Genomic DNA, 24381 nt, shown 5'->3' on the forward strand with positions numbered 1-24381 from the left:
AAGGACATGGCGGCGTTATTAAATAAATTGGTCGACCTTTTCCGTTTGGACTCATAATTTCAATGATCAAATGTAATTTTTTAACCAGTTAACCTCAAAATTGAATATTTAAATTACAATCACAACTATTGTTCAAACACACACACACACACACATATATATATATATATACATTAACTTTATTGAACAAGGATGATTGTATTTCAAATGGCAAAAAATCATAAATACAACCCCTAGTTATATTATTAAATGGCTTATCATTTTGACCAACCGGTGGCGCTGTCAAATAGTCAAATCTTTTTGTGTTCTGTGTGAGGTGGCAATGGCAAAGTTTGTTGTTATTATTTTAAAGCATCTGAGTTATTTTGGCAACATGCCTAAAATTTTTAGAAGCTCTGTACAAAAACAGTTTCATTTAGTGACACGAAATCCATAACATTTTGTCAGCACAGTCTGAAGACGAGTTAAAAAAAAATAGGTTTTCAACATGAATCAGAATGGCGGACAGGAAGTTCAGCCATTTATGGTTCAGTCAGTTATCAATGTTCTTGACATGTTCCAAGGGCAACTTCATTACAATATGATGATGTATGCAAAAGTTATTAGTGTTTTCATAAATTGCTTTATAACTTTTTGAGTACCGTCAGGGCATGGTGCCAAGATGCTTACTGATTTTAATAATAACAAAGTCTAAGCATTCTTAAAATATTTAATTTTTTGACAGAATTCAAAATGGAACTTTGGATATGGCTCGACTTGGCAGGCTCCACCGAATCTTAAGAGACCAGTTAGATTTTTGTCAAACCATTCAGAAGTTATTAGCAAAAATATGAATTTTTCATATCTCCTGACCACTAAGGGGCACAGCGCCGAAACACTACAGGAAGCCTCAGGTCATGCTTGTAACAACACACACCAAGTTTGGTCTCAATACACCAAACCTCATATGCATTTTTGTATTGCTTTTCGTAGAATTTGTTTGCGGGCTATTCCAGAATGGTCTGACTAATGGTAAAGTAACTTGAATTCCATAACATTTTGACCGCAAGGTCTGAAGATGATCTGATTAAAATTTTGTGACAATCGGTTCAACAACTTAGGACAAGTTCGAAAAAGTAGGAACAATTAAAGATGGCGAAAAAACTAATCCTTGGGATTTTTGAATGTCTTGCAAGAGTCAGGATATTTTCTTTCTGTGGCTTACGGTTCAAAAGTTATTAGCATAAAATGTTTACAACTTTGGACAAGTGGTGGCGCTAGAGAGTTTGAGTTATATACTCCAAATTTGCTATGGTGACTCTTCTCACTTTTCTCTATCAGTATGCCAAATTTCACAAATTTCACAACTTTCCCCAAGCGGTTCTATGGGCTGACATAGAGTTGCGGTGAAAGAAGAATAACAATAAAAGAAATTCTAACGGATACAGAAGCTGCCTACACACCTTTGGTGCTTGGCCCCTAATAACAATAATGAATACATTACAAATGATAAAATATTACACAGCAAAATCCCCAGTGTTAATTTAACACTCTGAGGGTGGACTCATATAAACACTGAAGCAGTGTTAAAAGTAACACTGAAGCAGAGTTGAAGTTAATGAGATAATTAAGAAGTTAATTGAGTTATGATTGACCATTATTGAAGACACCTGCTGTTAACAAGCAGACTCACCAAACGAGAAAATCACAATTTGTGTGTCACCATTATAGTGGTCAGTGTTTGGTCAGTGTTAGGTATGCAACGGTATGGAAAATCATGATTCTAATAAACAGCTACTTCAGTTAGGGTACAATATTCAGCAATCAAACATTTATTTATCAATAATTGGACACCAATTTGGAAGTTGAAAACAAACATTCTAGCTTTTCAACAATTATTAAATGATCAATTTGTTTTGTTTTTAAATGTAGCCAGAAACGTACTCAGAAAGAATCAGAACAGAACTTGTCAAGGAGTATTAACCCAGCACCAACCACTGAATCTACTGAGAGCCATAGAAGTGAAGAGAACACATACACATTATTATTGTAGTAAAAACATTTACTTATAATACAAAAGAGAATACTACAGCGCAGGTTTGAAACGCTCTAACAGAAACAGTCAAACTAATGTCTGAATGTGAGTGTGTAGCCTGTGGACTACATTGAAGAGGTCTCTTTAGCTACTGATGCCTTCATGCAAAACAAGTTTCTCAGAGCGGCTCACAGTTATTTCTGCTGCTCCATGTGAATTTACCATTACACCAATATCGTGTCATTAAAATGTAATGTTGCAAAACACTGAAATGCTGTATTATTATTATTTTTCATGTACAACTGATGAACTTTAGTACCTGGTATACTTCAAATGAAATCGAAGAATGAACTGATATAATGTTATTTTGAACGAAATCAGGCCAAAATGAAGATTGTTTTGAGTTTGTTTTGGCAGTTCGAAACAGCTGTCCAAAGCAAACATTCTGGGGGAGTTTGTTTGGCTCCTAAACACCTTTGAGTTTCTATTGGTTCATGATGGTTAAGCAGTCCAGTGGGTGTGTTCTGAAACACCTTCTCAGGAAAGCAACATCTCCCGAATACACCAGGAAGCCGAGCCAATGGATATCACACAAGAAATGTGGTAACTCTGTGCAAGAGTTATGCGGTTACTCTATAAATCTCAGTCAATCCACTAGAAAGTGAAAGTAAAAACTGACGGCGCTTTTGCAGCTTTGTGCATGTGACTCTGCACTCAAGGTGTAATTCCTCTCAGAGACGACAAGAGACGAATCTACTTCATAAGCTGATAATGGTAGTTTATATAGCTAAATGTTTTAATTTACTGCCTTAATATTTCTTTTGTGGCCCCAACATTAAGCTAGTGGGAAAAATAATAATACATTTAAATAATAAATAAATAAATAGAGAACAAATGTGTTTCGTGTTAAACATTTTTTTTAAGTCAGCTTGAAATAAAGCATTTTTTTATTGATGACTGCAGTGTTATTCATTTTTTAATATAATATAATCCTATAATTCATTGTATAATAAACCTATTTTGAAAGACCTTTTTAAAAACACTTTCAATGAAGAGTAAACTAGCCTAATCGTTATTATCCTTGCAGCTATACAGTGATTGGCTATGAAATTATTGTGGAGCAAAATAATTGAAATATTAATTTAATAATAAAAGTATATTAATAATATTAATAGGCCAAAAATCAGCTGGTCTCCCTTTTACCCTTGATGTAGCCGACATGTCCTCCGTAGCACACGTTTTGTCTTCAGTGAGTCCTCATGCAGTGAGTCTCTGAGTCCACTTTGCAGAAGTCTTCATCCAACACTTATAACATTCACCTGTGAGTAGTCATGGTTCGTGTTTGCTTTGCCTGAGACAGTGGATAATCTTGAATATTTCCATTTGGCATTTTCGCATTAAAACTTTTGATAAGACTTTAAATTTCAACTGTAAAATGTTTCAGACCCTTCTTAAAATGTTCACTTTACTTTGGGTAATCTTGATCAATAGAAACATTGAATTTACAAGTAAATTTAGGAGCAAATAAACAAGAGCTTAGAAAGTGCTGCTTGCCTGGTTCGCCATCTTGCCAAACTCCACACACACACACACACACACACATATATGCAATAACATATGCCATAAACCTACTTTTAGCTTAGCAAAAATAATTGCAAAATTGTCTTATTTTAAAATAAAATAATGTAAATAAAACAAACATTTATTGGCCACCAAACATCATTTTCATGGCCTTCACCTCTACACAGCAAAAAATCTGAGTGAAAGTAACTCTGCTGGGAGTACATGTGAGACCACACTCAAGAGTGTGAAAGTGTTAAAATAGGAGTGTTAAATTAACACTGAAGCAGAGTTAAAGTTAATGAGATAATTAAGTGATTAATTGAGAGATGATTGACCATTATTGACGAGACCTGATGTTAACATGCAGAATCAACAAAGATGAAAATCACTATTTCTGTGTCACCATTATAGTGGTCAGTGTTTGCTTTAGTTGGGCTCTTGACCCCTAAAATGTTAAAGTCCAATTTTAATTGGCTGAGTTATAAAACTGATGGACAAGCAAAGACTATTGTTATTCCTTAAAGGCGCTGTAGGGAACTTTTGTAAAAAATATTTTTTTGTAAAAAAAGTTGTTTGCTCAAAAATCTTTCAAAAGAGTCTTTCTGTTAGACATGCAAACATCAAGAATAAACCTGTGAATCTCAACAATGCTGAAAAATCAAAAAAACATGTTGCAGTGCATTCTGGGTGCCACCTATCAAAATGCATCAATGGCTCCCATGATGCATTGCGGCAAGAATAAACTATTAGCTGAATTGTTTCAGTAATTTCCTTTATTCTTACTAGTCTATTTTTTATGTTACTTTTAGTAGTTTGTTTACTAATCACAATCACAGGGTTGTTATAATCAATGAGGTCAATCAAATCTGTTCAGGCATTAATTGAGTTTTGTGGACACCAATGCTTTGATTGCCTTTAATCTGTTTGTCACAATTCAGTTGTAACAGCCAAACCAAATCTGACTTTAAAAATGTTAGGCTCAAGAGCCCAACTAAAGCAAACACTGACCACTATAATGGTGACGCAGAAATAGTGATTTTCATCTTTGTTGATTCTGCATTTTAACATCATGTCTCGTCAATAATGGTCAATCATCAGAAATACAAGTTAATTATTATATATGTATTTTTTAGGTTGGACTCCGGGATGCTTCACCTGTGGTGCTCACACAAAGCAAGTGTTCATGTGTGGCAGGCACTGCTTTGTGCAATCACACGGTTTCCTAACTCTTTCAAAGTGCTCATTTTTCCCAGCTTAATTTATCTGTTGTACCCCCTGTGCTTAGCTGCACTGAAAGAGAACAATCCTGGCATAAACCACGAACAATGGTAATTAAAATCCGAATTTTAGCCTTATCTATAAGACTGTATAATCACAATATGTGACATTGTGAAACTTGTAATTGTAATGTAATTCTGAGATCAGGAGCATCAAAGCATCAAAGTTAAATTTCATCCATTTAATTCACCATGATTTCAATATTTGACATGATCTTATTCCGTTCATATTAAAGATATCAAGGTTATATTTTCAGAGAATGTGCTTTACATTATGTTATCTAATTTTATGTAGAAACAGTTTTTTTTTTAAGTGCATTCTATGTTTGTAGTTTCAACATTGTCATTCTCTCTAATATTACTTGCATTTGTCTGTCAGGGTGTAAAACCAGGCCCCATCAATGCCATGGTCATCACAAAACCAGTAGCAAATCGTACTACACAAGGTGGAGTGAGGTAAGTTCAGCAAATACTTTTTTTTTTCTTTAGTACAAGGATGCTGAAGACAAAGATAATTTGTTTAACAGCATAAGGTCTTGCAATGAAATGCAGCAGTGTTCTTATGCATTTAAAAAAATACAGAGTATAAAAAGTATAGATATAGTAATTAGAGCTATAACAAATGTAATGTTAGCAACAACAATTTTCAAGCTAAACATTCCCCTACAGAAGTGGACTCAATAGAGGGATGGTGAGCCTTTGACCAGATCCATGCATGTTTAGAGTTGAGGAGGCATACGCAGTATTCAACCTTGAGGACAAGCCACTTGTTACCACCATGAACATGTCACCTGACAAGCCACTTATAGAAAGTGCATTCGGGTTGGTCCAGGAAGGAAGAGTGTTGTCCAACCAGAAGCCTGTCTTAACATCACGGTACATCACACTACATGATGCCCCATCAACTCCACCTTTGCCTCTTGAAGGACATCATCTTGCTCCATCTAAATGCATGTTTGTTTGCACTGAGGAGGAGCTCTTACACCTTCAAAGTCTAAACACACCATTAGATATGGCTAAGAAAATTGAAGAGGCAACACTTGCGAGCAAAGCTCTTGTCCTGACTGGCATCAGCTTCACAGATCAAGAGTAACAGCTTCCAGGTTTCGGGAGATAAGTCATGTCAGAGGCCTGGGCTCTGCAGAGTCCCTCGCAGAGCGAATCATCAGAGGAAGCCGACAGACGGCAGAGATGAGAAGAGTGCTGAAATGGAGTCGGAGGTAACCGTGGAATACAGCAAACTGAAAAATGTTAACTACTCACCCTGTGGTTTAATCATCCATCCAAATGCTCCCTGGCTTGGTGCATCCCCTGATGGTGTGGTCTTTGATCCAACTGACAGTCCTCAATTTGGACTTGTTGAAATTAAATGTCCTAATGTCAAAAACATTATTGACTGCAAATATATGCAAATGGACAATGGGTTTCTCACCCTAAAAAAGGGCCATGCATACTATTACCAAGTGCAGGGACAGCTACTGGTCTCAGGAATGCAGTGGTGTGATTTCATGCTGTGGGCCCAGGAGGATTATTTTGTCCAGCGTATCTACAGTGACACTTCAGTGCACAAATTTATTAGAGAGAAGGTGGATTAACTCAGATTTGAGGATCACTGAGTTAAAGTAAGCCATAAATGTGAAATAGCATACAAGTACTCAAAATAAACATATAAGAGTTGATCTCATTTGACCCATGTCTTCACTAATGCCTTGTTTTGATAATTTGACAACAGACATGCAACTGTAAAAAGTTGATTAATGTTAACACTTTGGGAAAGTGTGATGACACAATCAAAAAGTTTGTTTTGTTTAATCCTCCTGATGACTCGTTCCACATGCACACGCAGTCTTGCTATTGCCTGTGTTTCTTTCACCCTGTGTGCTGGCATCTGCTTTAACCTGGAGAGAAACGGTGGACAGTACACTTTGCAACTGACACAGTCACTAATCAGAAAGCCTTTATCAACCATAACTGCCATGTCTTCTGTCAGTCTTTTTGTTATCCCACACTGTTTAAAGAGCTCCCTGTCACTCATTGACCCAGCATAAAGCTGAGAGACAAATGTCACTGGTCCATGAGGAGCTATTCCAATGAGGCATTTCATTGTGCAGTGAGATTTGTAATTTGAGTACATTTCACTTTGGAGTAGTGGTTAGGACGGTGTTTGACATCTGATCTCAGTGCAGTCAATGATGACCTGTGTGTCTGGGAAATCCGTGAACTCTTCAAGGAGGTTAGATTTCACATCAGCTGCTGAAAGCCACACACACACTGATCCCAGCAGTGTATAGAGGTAGTTTGTCCACGTCGAAATTATTCTGCTCACTGTGGAAGGATGCATATGAAATCGGTGTGCCAGGTCTCTCTCCTTTTAAACCAACTGACAGGTAGATAAGGAAAAGAAAAAACTCATCGATTGGCTGCAGCAGCTGTCTCTGGAAAAGTAAAACATGCATGAAAGGTAAGTTAAGTGTATAAAAACATATAGATAACACATTGTAAATACTGCCCTGTACTGTGTTTTGTAAATGTACAGTCACACTTATCGTGTGCATGCAAGTATATAACCTACCTCTGATGGTGGCAGTACACGTGTGATATCTTCATGCTTTCTAGCAGCAGATTTCGATATGGACACACGAATGATTTTGTGCACGCATGGCTCGATTAGCCACCAGAATGACATCAGGTGACGGTAGCTGGGAAACCTGTAAGCAGAAGTCTTATACTGAATACATTTACAAATTGTTTACATACATCTAAAACTGAGTATATGTAATCACATCTAAATGTAAGATTCTACCAATGTTTAGAATTACCTTGTGTAAAATCTGATGTCCTCATCTGAGCCGAAAAACCGCTCCAATCCAAAATCACGCTGAACGTGTAGCTCATGTAGCTGTTTTTTCAGCTCCTCCACTTCATTAGAGAGTTTGTCTACTTTAGCACATGCCAGGTCTAATGAAGAAGGCTCAGGAATGCTACAGTAATCATGATCCATTGTTACATCCATGGGTACGGGTTCAGCGGATACCACTTCGGCAGGCCTCTCTCTCCTCTCCCACACACTGGGCCGCAGTGCTTTAACTGTGTAATTATTCCAGGCAAAGAGCACTGGCACAGCGCCAGTTACCAACTTTCTCCGTGCCTCTGGTGTTTGCGGTTCACTAAACTGATCAATGCTAAAATGTTTACTGCAAACCTTAGAATTGCTGGTAGGACAAAAATCGTCTCGGCATATGTTCACAAGCCACCGTTTTCTAAGGTCGACATCTGCAGGAAAACTGAAAACTTAAAGTTCCGTTGAACTTTGCAGAAGATGTACATAGCGGAACACAACAGTGTGCGCTGTATACCTTCTCCTGTCTCTGAAATCTATAAACACACTTTTTTCGTAACATTTTCTCCAAACGCCAAAACAATGGCCGACAACCGGAACTCAGCGAGCTCTATTACTTCAAAGCGGAAGTACATCACGAATCTACGTGCAAGTAGTCTATTAATCACTTAATTATCTCATTAACTTTAACTCAGCTTCAGTGTTAATTTAACACTCCTATTTTATCACTTTCACACTCCCGAGTGTGGTCTCACATGTACTCCCAACAGAGTTCATTTCACTCTGGATTTTTTGCTGTGTACAGAGTCCAGATCAATTCACTTAATTTCTTATGCATGAAGTCAGACAACAAGGAAAATGAGAAGGAAAGTCACATTTACTCCAGCAACACAACACTGAAAACAAATTTTAAAACTTATTAAACTTATTAGTCTTACAAAACAATGTCAAACTGAGTGATGAGGGTGTTAATATTTATGAAACATTAGTATTTCAACATTGTGCAGTGCAAGAGTGACTCAAATGACAGATGGCACAGATGCTTTCACTGATAACCTTTACATGCTGCCAACACAGGGTCCCTTAGAATTTGCTCATTGGCCCCTTAGCACTGGCCCTGCCTCCGGGGCTATTTCATAAAACAAGTTTACCAAATAAGCCAGGCTAAGTTAGCAACTTTGTTGGTTGCAATGCAATTTCCCATTGCCAACCAACTAAGTTCCTAACAGGTTAAATAAATCAAATAAAAATATAGGCTGCAACCAACTGTAATTAATGTATTGTGCCTAAGATTTAATGACTTTGTTTTAAGATTTTTGAAAACATTTTAATATGCTGCTATATGCGCATACATTTGTTCAGCAGTTTCTATCCATGCAGCCTTTCTCTCTGGTTTTACGACAGCTGTATTTTATTGTTATTAGTAGAACATTAAAACAATAAAATATAAAATTGCTCTTTCAAGGGTAAAAAACACTAAAGGAAAAGTTAAAATCACTAATTTAAAAGTTAAAACCACTAAACAAAAATTAAAATAAAAAATGTATAACAGACTATAAGAAGAATAAACATTAATTAATTAGAGCTAGTAATTAGGGCTATATTAGCCAGCTTACATTTGATTTACAGTTACTTCTATCATACAAATACACTTATAAGACAAGATCATGTCGACTCACACAAATATTAAGATTTAGCAAATGAACCTCAATAATGGAGACATTCATAGAAAAGCTTGTTTTGAATGTTCAGGGGTGATCTGAATAATTTGTTGACTTTCACCATTGTTGAGGTACACTGAGTCTTGATCCTGTCCAATTAATTTATGTACAATGCTCAAAATAAAGAAGGTCAAAATTGTATGCGGTGGTATTATAGGGCTAATGTAATGTGAAATAATTAAATATGAGTAATGCCCTCAGAGATCAAATAAAAGATTTTAAGATTTATATAAAACAGCACTAAGGCTTCCTTGAAGTTAAGTGAGGACTGCTCGTGCAGGGCCAGTGCTAAGGGGCCAACGTTTTGCCAATAAGGGTTTTGCAATGTTAACACATCTAATCTATGTGGTAACACAGAGGTGGAGCCTGATCTGACAGATATTTAATAGTGTTTGTGACCCATTGAACATCATTACAACACAAACGGTGAGTTACTGTTTTAATCTCTGTTATTAACTGCACAAAACATTCAGACATATTTACAAAATTCAGATAATCATTCAGCAACATTGATATTTACCTTTTTCAGAATTATTCATGCAAAGCAAAGATTGCAGTAAGAGAAGATGGCAGTAAGTTAATGTTGATCACACTTCTGGTGTCAGTGTGGTTTGATTATTATGAATGAGGATGATGATCAGTCGTGTCTCTCTGTAGATGAAGGTGTTTGCTGTGGCTCTGCTCTCTGTTTTCATGGGGTTTATGGTGTCCATTTCTGATGGATTCCAACCAGTCGACTGTTCTGAACTTTATAAATCAGGAGAAACAGTTAGTGGGATCTACTCCATCTATCCAGCAGGTGACGTTCCTGTCTGGGTTTACTGTGAGATGATCTCAGATGGGAAAGATGAAGACAACGGAGGATGGACGGTACGAATGTGACTTTATATCATTAAACACAGATCAGAACATTCATTATGAATAATATCTTCTACATAAACCAATCACAGGTGATTCAGAGGAGAATGGACGGCAGTGTGAACTTCTATCGGGCATGGAATCTGTACAAGAGAGGATTTGGGAATGTGCAGGGAGAATACTGGCTGGGTAATCGCTGTTTTGAGTAAAAAAAAAAAGAACATTAATATTTTGTGAACAAATCAAATAGGCAAGGCAAGTTTATTTATATAGCACATTTCGTACACAATGGTAATTCAAAGTGCTTTACATAAAAGAAAGTAAAATAATCATGAAGAAAAATAATAACAAAAATAAAACAAGCAATTTTAAAATGATTAAAACGTCTAAAAACAGTTAGAAAACGATTTTACATAAAAAAAATAAAATAAAAAAAAACAGTGAAAATATAGTGCAATCAGTTCGGACATTACAGTGCTCATTCAATGAATGCACAGCTAAACAGATGGGTTTTGAGTCTAGATTTAAATGTGACTAGTGTTTTAGCACATCTGATCTCTTCTGGAAGCTGATTCCAACTGCGGCAGCATAGTAACTAAAGGAGGACTCCCCTTGTTTTGTGTGAACCTTTGGTATTTCTAACTGACTCGATCCTAGTGATCTGAGTGCTCTGTTAGGTTTATATTCAGTGAGCATATCTGCAATATATTTTGGTCCTAGGTCATTTAGTGACTTATATACGAGTAAAAGTACTTTAAAATCAATCCTAAATGTAACTGGAAGCCAGTGTAAGGACCTGAGGACTGGTGTGATATGCTCAGATTTTCTGGTTCTAGTCAGAATCCTGGCAGCAGCGTTCTGGATGAGCTGCAGCTGTCTAATGGTCTTTTTGGGAAGGCCAGTGAGGAGCCCATTACAATAGTCCACCCTGCTGGTGATAAAGGCATGAACAAGTTTCTCCAAGTCCTGGCTGGAAACAAAAGATCTAATTCTTGCAATGTTTTTTAAATGATAGTATGCTGATTTAGTTACTGCTTTGACATGACTACTGAAACTAAGGTCTGTCTCCAGAATCACACCAAGATTCCTGACTTGATTTTTAGTTGATTGACTCCTAGAGTCAAGGTATGCATTCACCTTGAACACTTCATCTTTGTTTCCAAATGCAATGACTTCAGTTTTTTCCTTACTTAACTGAAGAAAGCTCTGGCACATCCAACTATTAATTTCATCAATGCATTGGCAGAGGGAGTCAATGGAGCTGTAGTCATTTGGAGATAAGGCTAGGTAAATCTGGGTATCATCAGCATAGCTGTGGTGCACTGTAAAACCCGACAAGTAAACTTAACTCAAACCGTTTGAGTAAACAGATTGCCTTGATTTAAACCATGTAAGTTTTAAAACTTTGCGATTAAGTAATTAATTGATTAACTAAGTGCTGATTGAGAATTAGTGATGAACAGCTGCTGTTAACAAACAGAATCACTGAAGAAAAGAGAAACACAAGAACTACTACAACTGACTTCAGACACAGCCTTAGATGAACTCAACTGAAATAAAATACATGAAATCTCTCAAGATCTGATTAAACAACCCACAAACAGCATCACCAGCTCCACTTATTAATAACCAGACTGACTTTATTTCTGTCAGACGTCTACAGAAGATCTTATTGAGAATGAACTAAGGTTTAGATGTTGATTTATTGTTTCATTTGAAGTAACCATGTTAGAGATCAGTGTCTGCTTTAGTTGGGCTCTTGACCCTTGACTTCTGTCTTAGTCTTTTCTCTGGCTGTTATAACCGTGTGTTTCTAAAACATGTTTGTTGTAATTCAAAAGCCCAGAAGAAATACCATCAGGTGTTAACCTGTACCTAGGTGTAAGTTGTTATACTTTATATCGGTGATGGTAATCATCAATTATTGAACTGTACAGAGTCTAATCTCTGATGAAATATGTGTTGTGTAATTTGATTGATTATAGTTAAAGTGATTCTAAGAGCCAGTGCATCTGTAATAATCAGTTAATATGGATGACTTTCCAAACAGTGTGGTCTTCTACGGTGTCAAACAGTCACACAAAGACATCAATAATCAGAATATGAACCTCAACAATGGTGACCATAAAAAAAATCCTGCAGAGCATGCTGGGAGCCATGGATGAGTTTTGTACTACAATAGTACCCAGCATGCATTGCAGCATGTTTTTTCGTCACCATTGTAGAGGTTCATATTCTGATTATTAATGTCTGTGTTTGACCAATTACTGGCATAGAAGAAATGTGTATGTGTACAAAAGTTTAGAAAGTCAAATTTATTTTATAGAGAATCATCTAGATTTATATATATTTACGAACCACTTCTACTAATTACACAACATGTATTTCATCAGAGATTAGACTTCGTATGGATCAATAATTGTGAATAATAATGAATAATTATCATCACCAATATAACAACCTACACCTAGGTACAGGTTAACACCTGATGGCATTTCTTCTGGTCTATTGAATGACAACAAACATGTTTTAGAAACACACGGTTATAACAGCCAGAGAAAAGACTAAGACAGAAATCAAGGATCAAGAGCCCAACTAAAGCAGACACTGATCTCTAACATGGTTACTTCAAATGAAACAATAAATCAACATCTAAACCTTAGTTCATTCTCAATAAGATCTTCTGTAGACGTCTGACAGAAATTAAGTCAGTCTGGTTATTAATAAGTGGAGCTGCTGATGCTGTTTGTGGGGTTGTTTAATCAGATCTTGAGAGATTTCATGTATTTTATTTCAGTTGATTTCATCTAAGGCTGTGTCTGAAGTCAGTTGTAGTAGTTCTTGTGTTTCTCTTTTCTTCAGTGATTCTGTTTGTTAACAGCAGCTGTTCATCACTAATTCACAATTATCACTCAGTTAATTACCTAATTGCAATGTACATCTTCTTTCAGTGAACTCAACTGAATTAAGTTCAGAGTACTCATAACTGTTAATTTTTTCAACTTAAATGGTTTAAGGCAATCGGTTTCCTCAAATGGTTTGAGTTAACATAACTTGTCAGGTTTGAGTGAGGCTGTGTCTGAAGTCAGCTGTTGTTCCTTTCTCTCTTTTCTTCATTAATTCTGTTTGTTAACAGCAGCTGTTCATCACTAAAGCTCAGTTATCACTCGATTAAGCCCTTTTTGGTCCGTTTTCTCTATTTTTACATTTACATTCGGCTTATAAACCATATGTAATGATGATGGACCACCATGTATTTGGTATCAATGGATTCAGAAGACCCTAAGCTACCATAAGCATGCATGCAATATGTCTATAAAGGAAGTATGAGTGAAAAATTGTACAATAAACTAGAGAATTTCAAAAACGAAAATTATATTTTTGTCATTTATTACTGAAAATCCTACCTCACACAACAATAGTTAAAAGTTTTTGACCCAAAAATATATTTTTCATACTCTTTGCTTGACAGAAATGGGTTAATGTTCAATCAAATGTGTAAAGAACAATTAAATAATTAACTTTATTTACAAACAGTCCTAGGCGTTTTTTATTTTATTTTTGGGCCTAAGCCCTTTTTGGTCTGTTTTCTCCATTTGTATATTTGGGCTTATAAATCATATGTAAAGGAGATGGAACACCCTATGTTTGGTATCTATGGATTCAGAAGACCCTAAGCTACCATAAGCATGCAATATGTTTATAAAGGAAGTATGAGTGAAAAATTGTACAATAAACTAGAGAATTTCAAAAAACGAAAATTAGATTTTTGTCATTTATTACTGAAAAACACACAATATAGAACAGTTTTTGAACAAAAAAAATATATTTTTCAAACTCTTTGCTTGACAGAAATGTGTTATTGTTTGATCAAATGTGTAAAGAACAATTAAATAATTAACTTTTTTTTAAAACAGTCCTAGGCATGCCAGTGAGCAAAGCAAGGCCTCTCCAGGCCTTTCCAGTAATTGTTCCAGAGCTTGTTCTGCCGTAAATCTTTTACTCCTTGCCATTTTGATAAAACAATTCTGTAATAATGCTGTATCTCTCTCGAATTTATCTCTTTGTGCTCGCTAACACTCCGATCGCTTTCTGCTTTCTCCACGTGATGCGGATTCTCCGATCGCTCGAATTTAGCTCTTTGTGCTCGCTAATACTCCGATCGCTCTCTGTAACACTCCGATCGCTTTCTGCTTTCTCCACCCTGATGCTGATTCTCTGAACGCTTATTGATTACATGTCTTTTACTATAGTCCAGCCAGCTTTTACAAGGCTACAGCAGAGCTACAGAGTCCTCTGAATGGCTAGAATACATAACCTTCCTCTGATTGGGTTAGAAAAAGATTCCTCCCAGCGGCAATTTTTCCATTGGCTGTTGCGTGTTGAATCTGCCGAACACAATCGTTTTCATTGGCCTGTTTACGCAGTGGTATTGCGCAATAAGGGAAGTGTTTAATATACACCGCTGTTTTCAGTGGAATCTGAGGAAGACGGCAAAAAAAAAAACCCGCATCTCTCTAGCATTAATAGTTTTTGAGATAACTACACATTTGTAAAAGTATGCCATTTTGGGCAGTACCGCCCAATCCGTCCCCAGAGGATTAATTGCAATGTATATCTTCTTTCAGTGAACTCAACTGAATTAAGTTCAGAGTACTCATAACTGTTAGTTTTTTCTACTTAAACGGTTTAAGGCAATCCGTTTCCTCAAACGGTTTGAGTTTACATAACTTAAGGATAACTGTTTACTCAAACCGTTTGAGTAAGTTTACTTGTCGGGTTTTACAGTGTAGGCAATTTGGTTCTTTTTCATTATTTGACTTAGTGGAAGCATATACAGGCTAAACAAGAGCGGTGCAAGAATTGAGCCTTGTGGGACTCCGCATGTCATGGACGTCCACTTAGACTTATGCTCTCCTATACTCACATAATAGCCTCTCTCTTCTAAGTATGACCTGAACCATTTGAGTACCATCCCAGAAAGCCCGACCCAGTTGTCCAGTCTCTCTAGTAGTATGTTATGATCGACAGTGTCAAACGCAGCACTGAGATCTAGCAATACCAGCACCGATATTTTGCTTGTGTTTCTATCTTAATGAGTGCTGTCTCTGTGCTGTGATGCGGTCGAAAACCAGATTGAAAATTGTCCAGGTATACATTTGAGTTTAAGTATTTGTTCAGCTGATTAAAAACTACCTTTTCTATAATTTCGCCTATAAAAGGAAGATTAGATATTGGTCTAAAATTGCTCAAAATTGTGTTATCAAGATTGGTCTTTTTCAGGAGGGGCTTAACAACTGCAGTTTTTAGGGAGTTTGGAAATGTCCCAGAAAGAAGTAAGGAATTCACCACTTCTGAAAGATCTGCTTTTAAGCAGTCAATCACACTTTTGAAAAAAGATGTGGGAAGTGTGTCAAGACAACAGGTTGATGATTTTAGTTGCTGCACTATGTCTTCCAGAACTTGGCTATCAATTGTTTCAAAAATAGACATAGTATATTTTTGATATTGTGGCCTAATCTGTCTGACCTCTGCATTACTTGAGGATGTGCTAATCGCCTTCCTGATATTAATGATCTTCTCAGAAAAGAAGGAAGCAAACTCATTGCATTTGCTGTCTGATAGCATTACACTGGGAATCTGACTTGGGGGGTTTGTCAGTCTCTCAACAGTGGCAAAAAGAGTACGAGTGTTATTTAAGTTACTGTTTATAAGGTTTGAGAAGAAATTCTGTCTAGCTGTGGCTAGTTTCACATTAAAAGCATGAAGGCTGTCTTTATAGATGCTATAGTGAATTTCAAGTTTTGTCTTCCGCCACATCCGCTCGGCTTTTCTGCATTGTCTTTTCATAGTCTGAACTGCTGTTGATCTTCTCCAAACTGATTTCTGTCTGTTTGTTTTCTTACTGACTATTATTGGTGCAATATCATCAATAACATTCTTAACTTTTGAGTTGAAGGAATCAAGGAGAATATCAACAGAGTCTGCAGAAATACTTGGTGTTAAAGATATAGCCTCCATAAATAGTACACTTGTGTTCTTGTTTATGCATCTCCTTCTGACTGGGAAAGATCTAGATTCAATATATCAAAGAAAATACAGAAGTGAACAGATAGTGCTATGTCCTTAATAACAATGGATAAAATGTTTAGACCCCTACTGATGATTAGATCCAGAGTGTGTCCACCTTTGTGTGTGGGTCCATGCACATGCTGAATCAGGTCAAAAGTGTTTAGGACCATTATCATTTCTTTTGTAGTTTTGTTTTCTGCATTATCTATGTGAATATTAAAATCCCCTGCAATTGCAAAACTGTCAAACTCTGAGGAAATTATTGATAACATTTCTGTGACCTCTTCAACAAAGGCTGGAGAGTATTTTAGAGGCCTGTAAATAATAATAAACAGAATGCGTGGAGCACCTTTCAGCACAATCCCTAGATATTCGAAAGACAAGTACTGACCAAATGACACTTGCTTGCATTGATAGACATCTTTAAATAGAGCAGCTACACCCCCACCTCTCCTCACAGTTCTGCAAACACTCATGTAAGTGAAGTTAGGAGGGGCTGCTTCATTTAGGATTGTTGCACTGCAGCTGTCTTCTAGCCATGTTTCATTTAGAAACATAAAATCCAAGTTGTTTGTGGTTATAAAGTCTTTGATTAGAAATTATTTATTTTTTAGTGAGCGAATGTTTAAAAGTGCTAACTTGATGGCAGTGCTTGGTGTCTTTATATAAATCTTAGTTTGATGCATAATAGGCCGCAGATTAGATGAGTTTGCCCTTCGGCTTGAGAAGGCCTTAGACTATCACGTGATAAAACTGAAATAGAGAAAGCTACAGGCACACTGGGTTCCCGCTTGTTCTGTAAGCATTTGTCAATGTAGCTGCTATGATAGCGGGGACCCGACACATATCACTGAGAGCTGCTATCAGTTGCTTTTGGTTCACCTTCAGCAGATAGAGGGTTTGGGCCCTGGCGTTGTGGCAGCGGTCGAAGAGCTCTCATAGGAACAGGGCCCACATGCTTTGGTGGTTGGGGGGCCCGCCGTTTTTTTGTTGATATCTGCAGGCTAGCAGCGAATGAGTGGGAGAGTTTAGTCCCAACATACACCAATTCCTCCATTTTCTGTGAGAAGCACAGAAGTGGAGATGCTGGAGAGAGGGATAATGTGTCTGGTGAGATGGGCTGTGTCTCTGGTGTTTCCGGTGGCTGTGATATTTTGTCCTGGCTTTCCTGGCTGTTTTCCAGAAAGTCGTACTTGGATGGTGAATCTTGTGGCTGTTTTGATACATCACAGTCAGTCTGTGAGGAGCTCTGTTTGCAGGGCTTAGCAGGGATAGTGTCTATCAGCAGTGCTTGTTTTGGCTGCGTGGTGTTATCAGTGTCCTTGTGGGATATGTCAACCACACGATGACTCGGACCCGGTGTGTGTGTGCTGAATGGATTGACACACTCTGCTGAAGGATGGCAAGGGAGAAGTAGATATTGTCCTTAAACACTCTTGCACCAAGTTTGTTTGGGTGAAGGGCATCAGGTTTAAACAATTGTCTATGGCCCCAGAAAAGATTGAAGTTGTCGATGAAATGTACTCCTTTTTTATATTACAGGATCTTTGTAGCCATGTGTTTAGCCCAAGCAACCATGAAAACATATTTATTCCACGTGCCGGGAGTGGTCCACTGATGAACGACTGAACTTTGAGTCTTCGAAGTGTTTCAAAGAGTTCAATGAAGTCCTTCTTAAGGAGTTCTGACTGCTCTTTCCGAATATCATTCTTTCCCACATGGATGATGATTTGATTTGCAGTCTTGTGCTTCATCAGAATGTTCTGAAGTTCCTTGTTCACATCAGAGACCGTTGCTTGAGGAAGGCAGCATGTTGTTGTGCTACAGATGTTTCTGATAATAGAGTCTGATAATAGAGTCACCCACTATCAGAGTCCTGGGCTCGGCTGCGCTCTGAGCTGAATGCCCTGTCTGCTCGACCTTGAGCACCTGTTAGTAGCGGTGTTTGCTGCTGGCTGATCAGATCCATGTTTAAATACATTTGGGGATTCCTCAAATTTCATTATTAATGCTTGAAATCTGTTCTCCAGATGTATAGGGGGTGGTTGAATACCAGTATTTACAAGCCTTGTCATAGTCGAATCTGGGGTAGAGGAAGCTATGGCAGCAATACGAGAAACTCATGCAGTATGATATTTTGTGTTCCTTTGGGTCTCGCTCCCTGTTTGTGCCATCGATTAGTGTGGCGATCAGTTTCGGCTTGTTCCTCTACACTTGGTATAAACTGCTGAGATTCAGAAGATTCATGGGACTCACCGGCTGTATGCTGAGGGGGTCCATGACGACGGTCTGCTAAGTGTTCCGTCTGTTTTGGAAGTCCAGCAAGTAACTTTGTTTCAAGAATCACAATCCTCAGTAGAAGTTTTCAGCAGTTCAACAAGTAGATCCAACAGGATGCATTTTCTCTGTCTTCTGTTTGAATGTAGGCAGTTGTTTTCCCGTCTCCGGAATGTAAACTGTTCGCAGTGGGAGACAAAGTCTTCTTTTTGTAGTATTATTCCAGTCCCAAAGAGTTTTTAGTTTTAGCGTTTGTGCCAAAAATCAGTTGAGTTTGAGCACTGTGCTGATCTGCTGAAGTAAGAATCTTAGAAAAATCAGAAATTAGTACGGAAATAAGAAGCAAAGCGCAAGAGCAGTAAGCTAGAACGTCCGAATGGTAGCAAAGCCGGAAGTTGCATGAATTGAGGTGTTGACGGTCAAATACATTTTGGTAACAGGGCATTAAAGGAAATTAACATAATATCATTGATTCTTCCTTTGAATGTCACTGTATATATATATATATATATATATATATATATATATATATATATATATATATTTATATAAATTCATTTTCAATGTGGATGTTCATGTCCAGTGTTTGGTTGAAGGTATTCTTCATGTGTGTGTTTGTGTGGATGATCATGTCCAGTGTTTGGTTGAAGGTATTCTTCATGTGTGTGTTTGTGTGGATGATCATGTCCAGTGTTTGGTTGAAGGTATTCTTCATGTGTGTGTGTTTGTGTGGATGTTCATGTCCAGTGTTTGGTTGAAGGTATTCTTCATGTGTGTGTGTTTGTGTGGATGATCATGTCCAGTGTTTGGTTAAACGTGTTCTTCATGTGTGTTTGTGTGTATGATCAGGGCTGGAGAACATGTACCAGCTGACAAGCAACAGGAAGTACATGCTGAGAGTGGATCTGGAGGACTTTAATGGAAGGAAAGGTTATGCTGTGTACTCGTCCTTCTCTGTGGGTCCTGAAGCTGACGGGTATAAACTACAAGTTTCAGGATTCAAAGATGGAGGAGCAGGTAGAACATTTTTATTTATACTCTTGAAAATGAATTAATAAAGTCACACCTGAACAAATGTTTACTTGGTCACTGACTTTCAAATCAGTTTTGTAATTTCACTGAAACATCTTCTTCATGTAAATTTGGATGCATTAATGCATTAACTTGAATAAGGCAATACATCTCAGATATGTCTGTTTGTTGTGTGTGATTTCATCTGAAGGAGATATATTTTTTAGAGTGTTTGCTCATCATGCTGCTGAGATCTTGAGAGATTTTATATATATTTTTTAATTTCAGTCATTTGTTTTGTTTTCTCTTTTTTTCTGTTGCTGTTGTTTTTCTTTTCTTCAGGGATTCTGGTTGTTAACAGGAGCTGCTTATAGTATAAGAGAATCCAGACACCGATATAGTCAGCTGGAATATATTAGTAAATTAGTAATTTAGTAAACTCATACTATAATACTACCCTTACTATTTATGCAGTATCCAGTATGTATTCTGTGCATGGTATGCAAATTATTGGTATGCATGAATACCATGATGACCTACTATATTTGCCAGAATATATAAATATAACTTTAGTACATCTGTAAATTAGTACAGAAACTGTGGTAGGAATGGCATACTACCCTAGAATTCGTACAATATTGCAGTATGCTATATGCATGCTGTGAATAGTATGTGAATTTTCTGTATGCATGGAATTCCTGAATACCAGCTACATTTGCTGAAATTTTATGTATGCATTTGAAGATGGGATACTGTTTCCCAGAATGCAATGTGCTCCACATGACATTTTCATCTTCATACGCGTCAGTGAGCTGGAGTCGGAGAATAGTAATTATAAAAGTGGCAATTGTATATGTATGTATACATATACATGTCAACTACAAACTATTGCTGGGTATCTAAAAATAATATTATTAGTAAGACATAAATTCTATTTTAATCTCTACAGCACATTTCAAGTCAAATGATGTCACCTTTATATCTACAGCACTTTATACAGTACTGATTGTTTTTAATATGTTAAATAATAATAATAATAATAATAATAATGCATTAATATAATATATAAATGAACTAATTTATTATATTATATATTAGCAGTGGTGCCAGTAAAGTACTGTTAATTTACAGCTCTCAACCATTAATTTACAACTCTTATTTTTATTTTACAGTGTTTTACTGTAAGTCTAATATTAAAATGAACTCTACTCCCACTGCTTCAAACAGTCCAAGTTTAAAAACTAGCATTCGTACGATGTTAATAATGTAAACTTAATTTATTTGAGTCCACTGAGAAGGAACATTTCTTAATATAAAACTGCAAACACTTAATGTTTATGACTTTTAAATATGTATGACTTTTACTAAAATCACTGCAGTTTATTGTCAGCCGAAGCACACATGTATGTGCAAGTACTTAACACAGAGATCACCACTGTATCAGTGACTCCAGAAGATCAGTGTTTGACGCTCATCATTGATTGAAGAGCAATCTCTCTCCAGCACAATGGTGGACCACAAAACCACATTAATCTCTCTTGTGCAAATTTTTTGTGCGATTTTTCTTTAAAACAGTGGATTCTGGGTAATATTTATAATTTTCGAGGAAGTAGCCTGCTGCAATATATATTAAATTAACAGCGTTCAAAGTCGACACTCAGCGGCTGTGTTTCAAATCACACCCTACACCCTCATTCACTATTCCCTACATGAGTTTACTAATATAGTCCACCTGACAGAGAGATGAACAGCTGCTGTTAACACACAGAATCACTGAAGAAAAGAGAAACAAAAGGTCATTTTAGCTTGTTATTTCAAACTTTTAATCAAGCAATGTGTTAATGATAATTATGTAACAAAACAACAAGTGCTTAAAAGCAAATTACTTTGAATTATGAAAAGGGTCAAGAGCCCAACTAAAGCAAACACTGATCTCCATGATGGTGGCATAATTTTAACCAATAAATCATCCGATCCTCTGTAATTCTCAATAACAGCAGGTGTTATCACTTATGCACAATCATCATTTAATAAGTCTCTTAATTATCTCACTAACTTTAACTCTTTGAGGACTTTGATTTAATACTTGCTTGTGACTTGGAAGGCATGACTTGGTTCCTCCTCAGGTGAAATCAGCTGCTGAGTTCATGGGTGGGATAAACATATGGCAGGACTTTTACTTACTGACCCCTGGACTTTACACCTCTGTCTGTAATATATCTGCTTTTTTTGCACTCTTTGGCCACCAGGTCGTATTGTGAGCAAAATAAATTAACCCTTTTGTCTACCACTTCACTGAAAAGGTGAAAGCTTCATGAGGCTTCATCTCTCCATCACTAGCTGTGGCGTCAGTGATTCTGTCTGAATTCACTCATTAGTGTTCATTCTCTCTGTCAGGTGGACATTATCAGTAAACTCATGTAGGGAATAGTGAATGAGGGTGTAGGGTGAGGTTTGAAACACAGCTGCTGAGTGTCGACTTTGAATGCTGTTAATTTACGATATCATATATAGCAGCAGGCTACTTTCGCGAAAATGATGCATATTACCCAGAATTCACTGTTTTGATATCATTCAAAATTTGGCCATTTTTTACAGTGATCTTTAAACGTTTCGAGTTTAAAAACTAGCATTCATATGACGTTAGTACTGTGAACTTACTTAATTTGAGTCCACTGAGAATAAATATTTGTTAATATAAAACTCAACACAGAGATCACCACTGTATCAGCGACTCCACATTTACTGTCTTTATATAAAACAGCAGTAGATCAGTGTTAGTGTCTCATCATTGACTGAAGCACAGGCTCTACTCTCCAGCACAATGGTGAACCACAAAACTACATTAAACTAACAGATCTCTCTTGTGCAAACACACATTAATACAGTCGAGTTCAGTATTTACTCTCATTATCAGTGTATGATTTTGCATAACTTTTTTTCTGTGAATGGTCACAAAAATTTTAGTCAAATTAACTTTCATTCATTTGGTAAATCTGACTTTAACGTTTTACAGTGTATTGCTGTTTTTTCCTTGACATACATGCTGACCTTGAAAAACAGCATGTTACTGTCAAAATGTGGCTGTTTTTTACAGAGATTTTTAACAGTGTAGGAGAGCTTTTTTCCCTTAAGATATTAAATAACATAAATAGTAAATATGTTGTAAATAAGTGATAAATAATATGTTAACATCATCAATGATGTTCTTCCTCTTTGCAGGTGATTCTTTGTCCTACCATAATGGACAGAAGTTTTCCACCTTTGACAAAGACCAAGACAACGACAAGAGAAACTGTGCGAAACAGTTTCTCGGGGCATTTTGGTACTATAACTGTTACAATGCAAACCCCAATGGTGTGTATTTGGGGGGTGAATATTCCACCGATATAGCCATTGGAAATGTTTGGTACACCTGGAAGAGCAATTGGAATATCGGTATGAAATCCATCACCATGAAGATCAAACCTGTGCCCTAAAAACACTGTTTTCAGGAGCAAACATCTGATGATGTTTTCACTATATTACAAATGTGAAGGTTCAAGCAAATCAACAATTGCTTTTCTCTTTTGATTTATTATTGTAGAAATTAATGTCCAATAAAATCCTGCATTAAAAGCATTCTTGGTTTTTATACATTGTGTCAGATGTGATTTCATCAGAAATCAATCACTTTATTAAACAATAAGTCATTACATAATTTGAGCAAATGCTTAAATAAAGGAGATAATTTTTTAAAAAGTTCAATAAATTAGATAAATCAATAATTGAAGGAAAAAAATGAAATGAAGTGAAATAAACTCCCACTGCATTTCAGTACACTGTCAGAAATAGAGTTACAGTATGAGTCAATTTCTGTCCCACAAGGTACAATATACACTAACATACCCCATAGGGCTTATTATTGGACCTCAAGGTACATTTATGTACATTTTTGACCTGTCATTGCATGGTTACTCATGGTTCTTACCAGAGGTTGGAAGTCCTCTGTTGAAATCAGCTGCTGAGTTCATGGTAGGAGCCAAAATATGGGAGGACTTTTACTCTTTGGCTCCTGGATTACCCACCTCTGTTCATGCATAACAAATTAAGTGAATTGATCTACACTGTAAAAAGTGATTCTCTATATTTATTCAATAAAATTGTGTCAAAAATTTAAGTAGAAATAATCATTCAAAACGAGCAGAATAACATGAAAAAATTAAGTCAAATATTACACAAAAATATTGATTTAATTGGACAAAAAACAAACAAACCCTACGCTAAAGAATACTATGTTATGCATGCCAGGCCAGTATAGTTGGCGATCATGAAACACCCTTCGGAAACATTATATGCATGCACATGACATCAGCATTTTTACAAATTAAAATTTTTGTTGCATACATAAATATGATACAGGCATCATGTTCAAAAGGCCGTGTCTTAAGGCCCCCAAAACAGAGTTATTGAAGACACCTAAAGTTCACAAACAGAATCAAAGGGTAAAATATTGGTTACCATTATAGTGGTCAGTGTTTGCTTTAGTTGTGCTCTTGACCCTTGATGTTTTAACATTACTTTTTGCATTGCTGTTGTAACTCAGTTATAACAGCTAGACAAGCTAAGAAAAAAATGATCAGGTGGTGTTTGTTTTGCTTTTACATAATCTTTGTTTTACCTGAATATCTGAGCTCATTCAGAGCCTGATCTCTGAGTTACATTAACTTTCATTATAGCAGCCCTGTGATTCAACAATAAAAGGCCTGG

The 24381-nt window shown here is 36.6% G+C and overlaps 1 protein-coding gene and 1 long non-coding RNA gene across 2 annotated transcripts; both read left to right on the forward strand.

The window, feature by feature from the left end:
* The first annotated feature begins 4714 nt into the window (after positions 1-4714).
* LOC113080506 (uncharacterized) lies at positions 4715-6439 on the forward strand. The gene is made up of 3 exons (XR_003281890.1): positions 4715-4905; positions 5234-5310; positions 5524-6439. It is a non-coding gene; the product is annotated as an uncharacterized LOC113080506 (long non-coding RNA).
* Positions 6440-9942: 3503 nt separating this feature from the next.
* On the forward strand, positions 9943-23235 carry LOC113080507 (microfibril-associated glycoprotein 4-like). The gene is made up of 5 exons (XM_026252661.1): positions 9943-9986; positions 10072-10284; positions 10365-10461; positions 19471-19638; positions 22855-23235. The coding sequence occupies exons 1-5, from the start codon at positions 9981-9983 to the stop codon at positions 23109-23111; spliced, it is 741 nt and encodes a 246-aa protein (XP_026108446.1). The 5' UTR covers positions 9943-9980; the 3' UTR covers positions 23112-23235.
* Positions 23236-24381: the final 1146 nt, after the last annotated feature.

This window comes from Carassius auratus, unplaced genomic scaffold (genome assembly GCF_003368295.1).
Source record: "Carassius auratus strain Wakin unplaced genomic scaffold, ASM336829v1 scaf_tig00031451, whole genome shotgun sequence".
NCBI lineage: Eukaryota > Metazoa > Chordata > Actinopteri > Cypriniformes > Cyprinidae > Carassius > Carassius auratus.

Bases quoted from the DNA above. Each gene is read 5' to 3' on its own strand.
- LOC113080507 (XM_026252661.1), top strand. The intron at 10,285-10,364 runs GTACGAATGTGA...AACCAATCACAG, and splicing joins AAGACAACGGAGGATGGACG to GTGATTCAGAGGAGAATGGA. The intron at 10,462-19,470 runs GTAATCGCTGTT...GTGTATGATCAG, and splicing joins GCAGGGAGAATACTGGCTGG to GGCTGGAGAACATGTACCAG.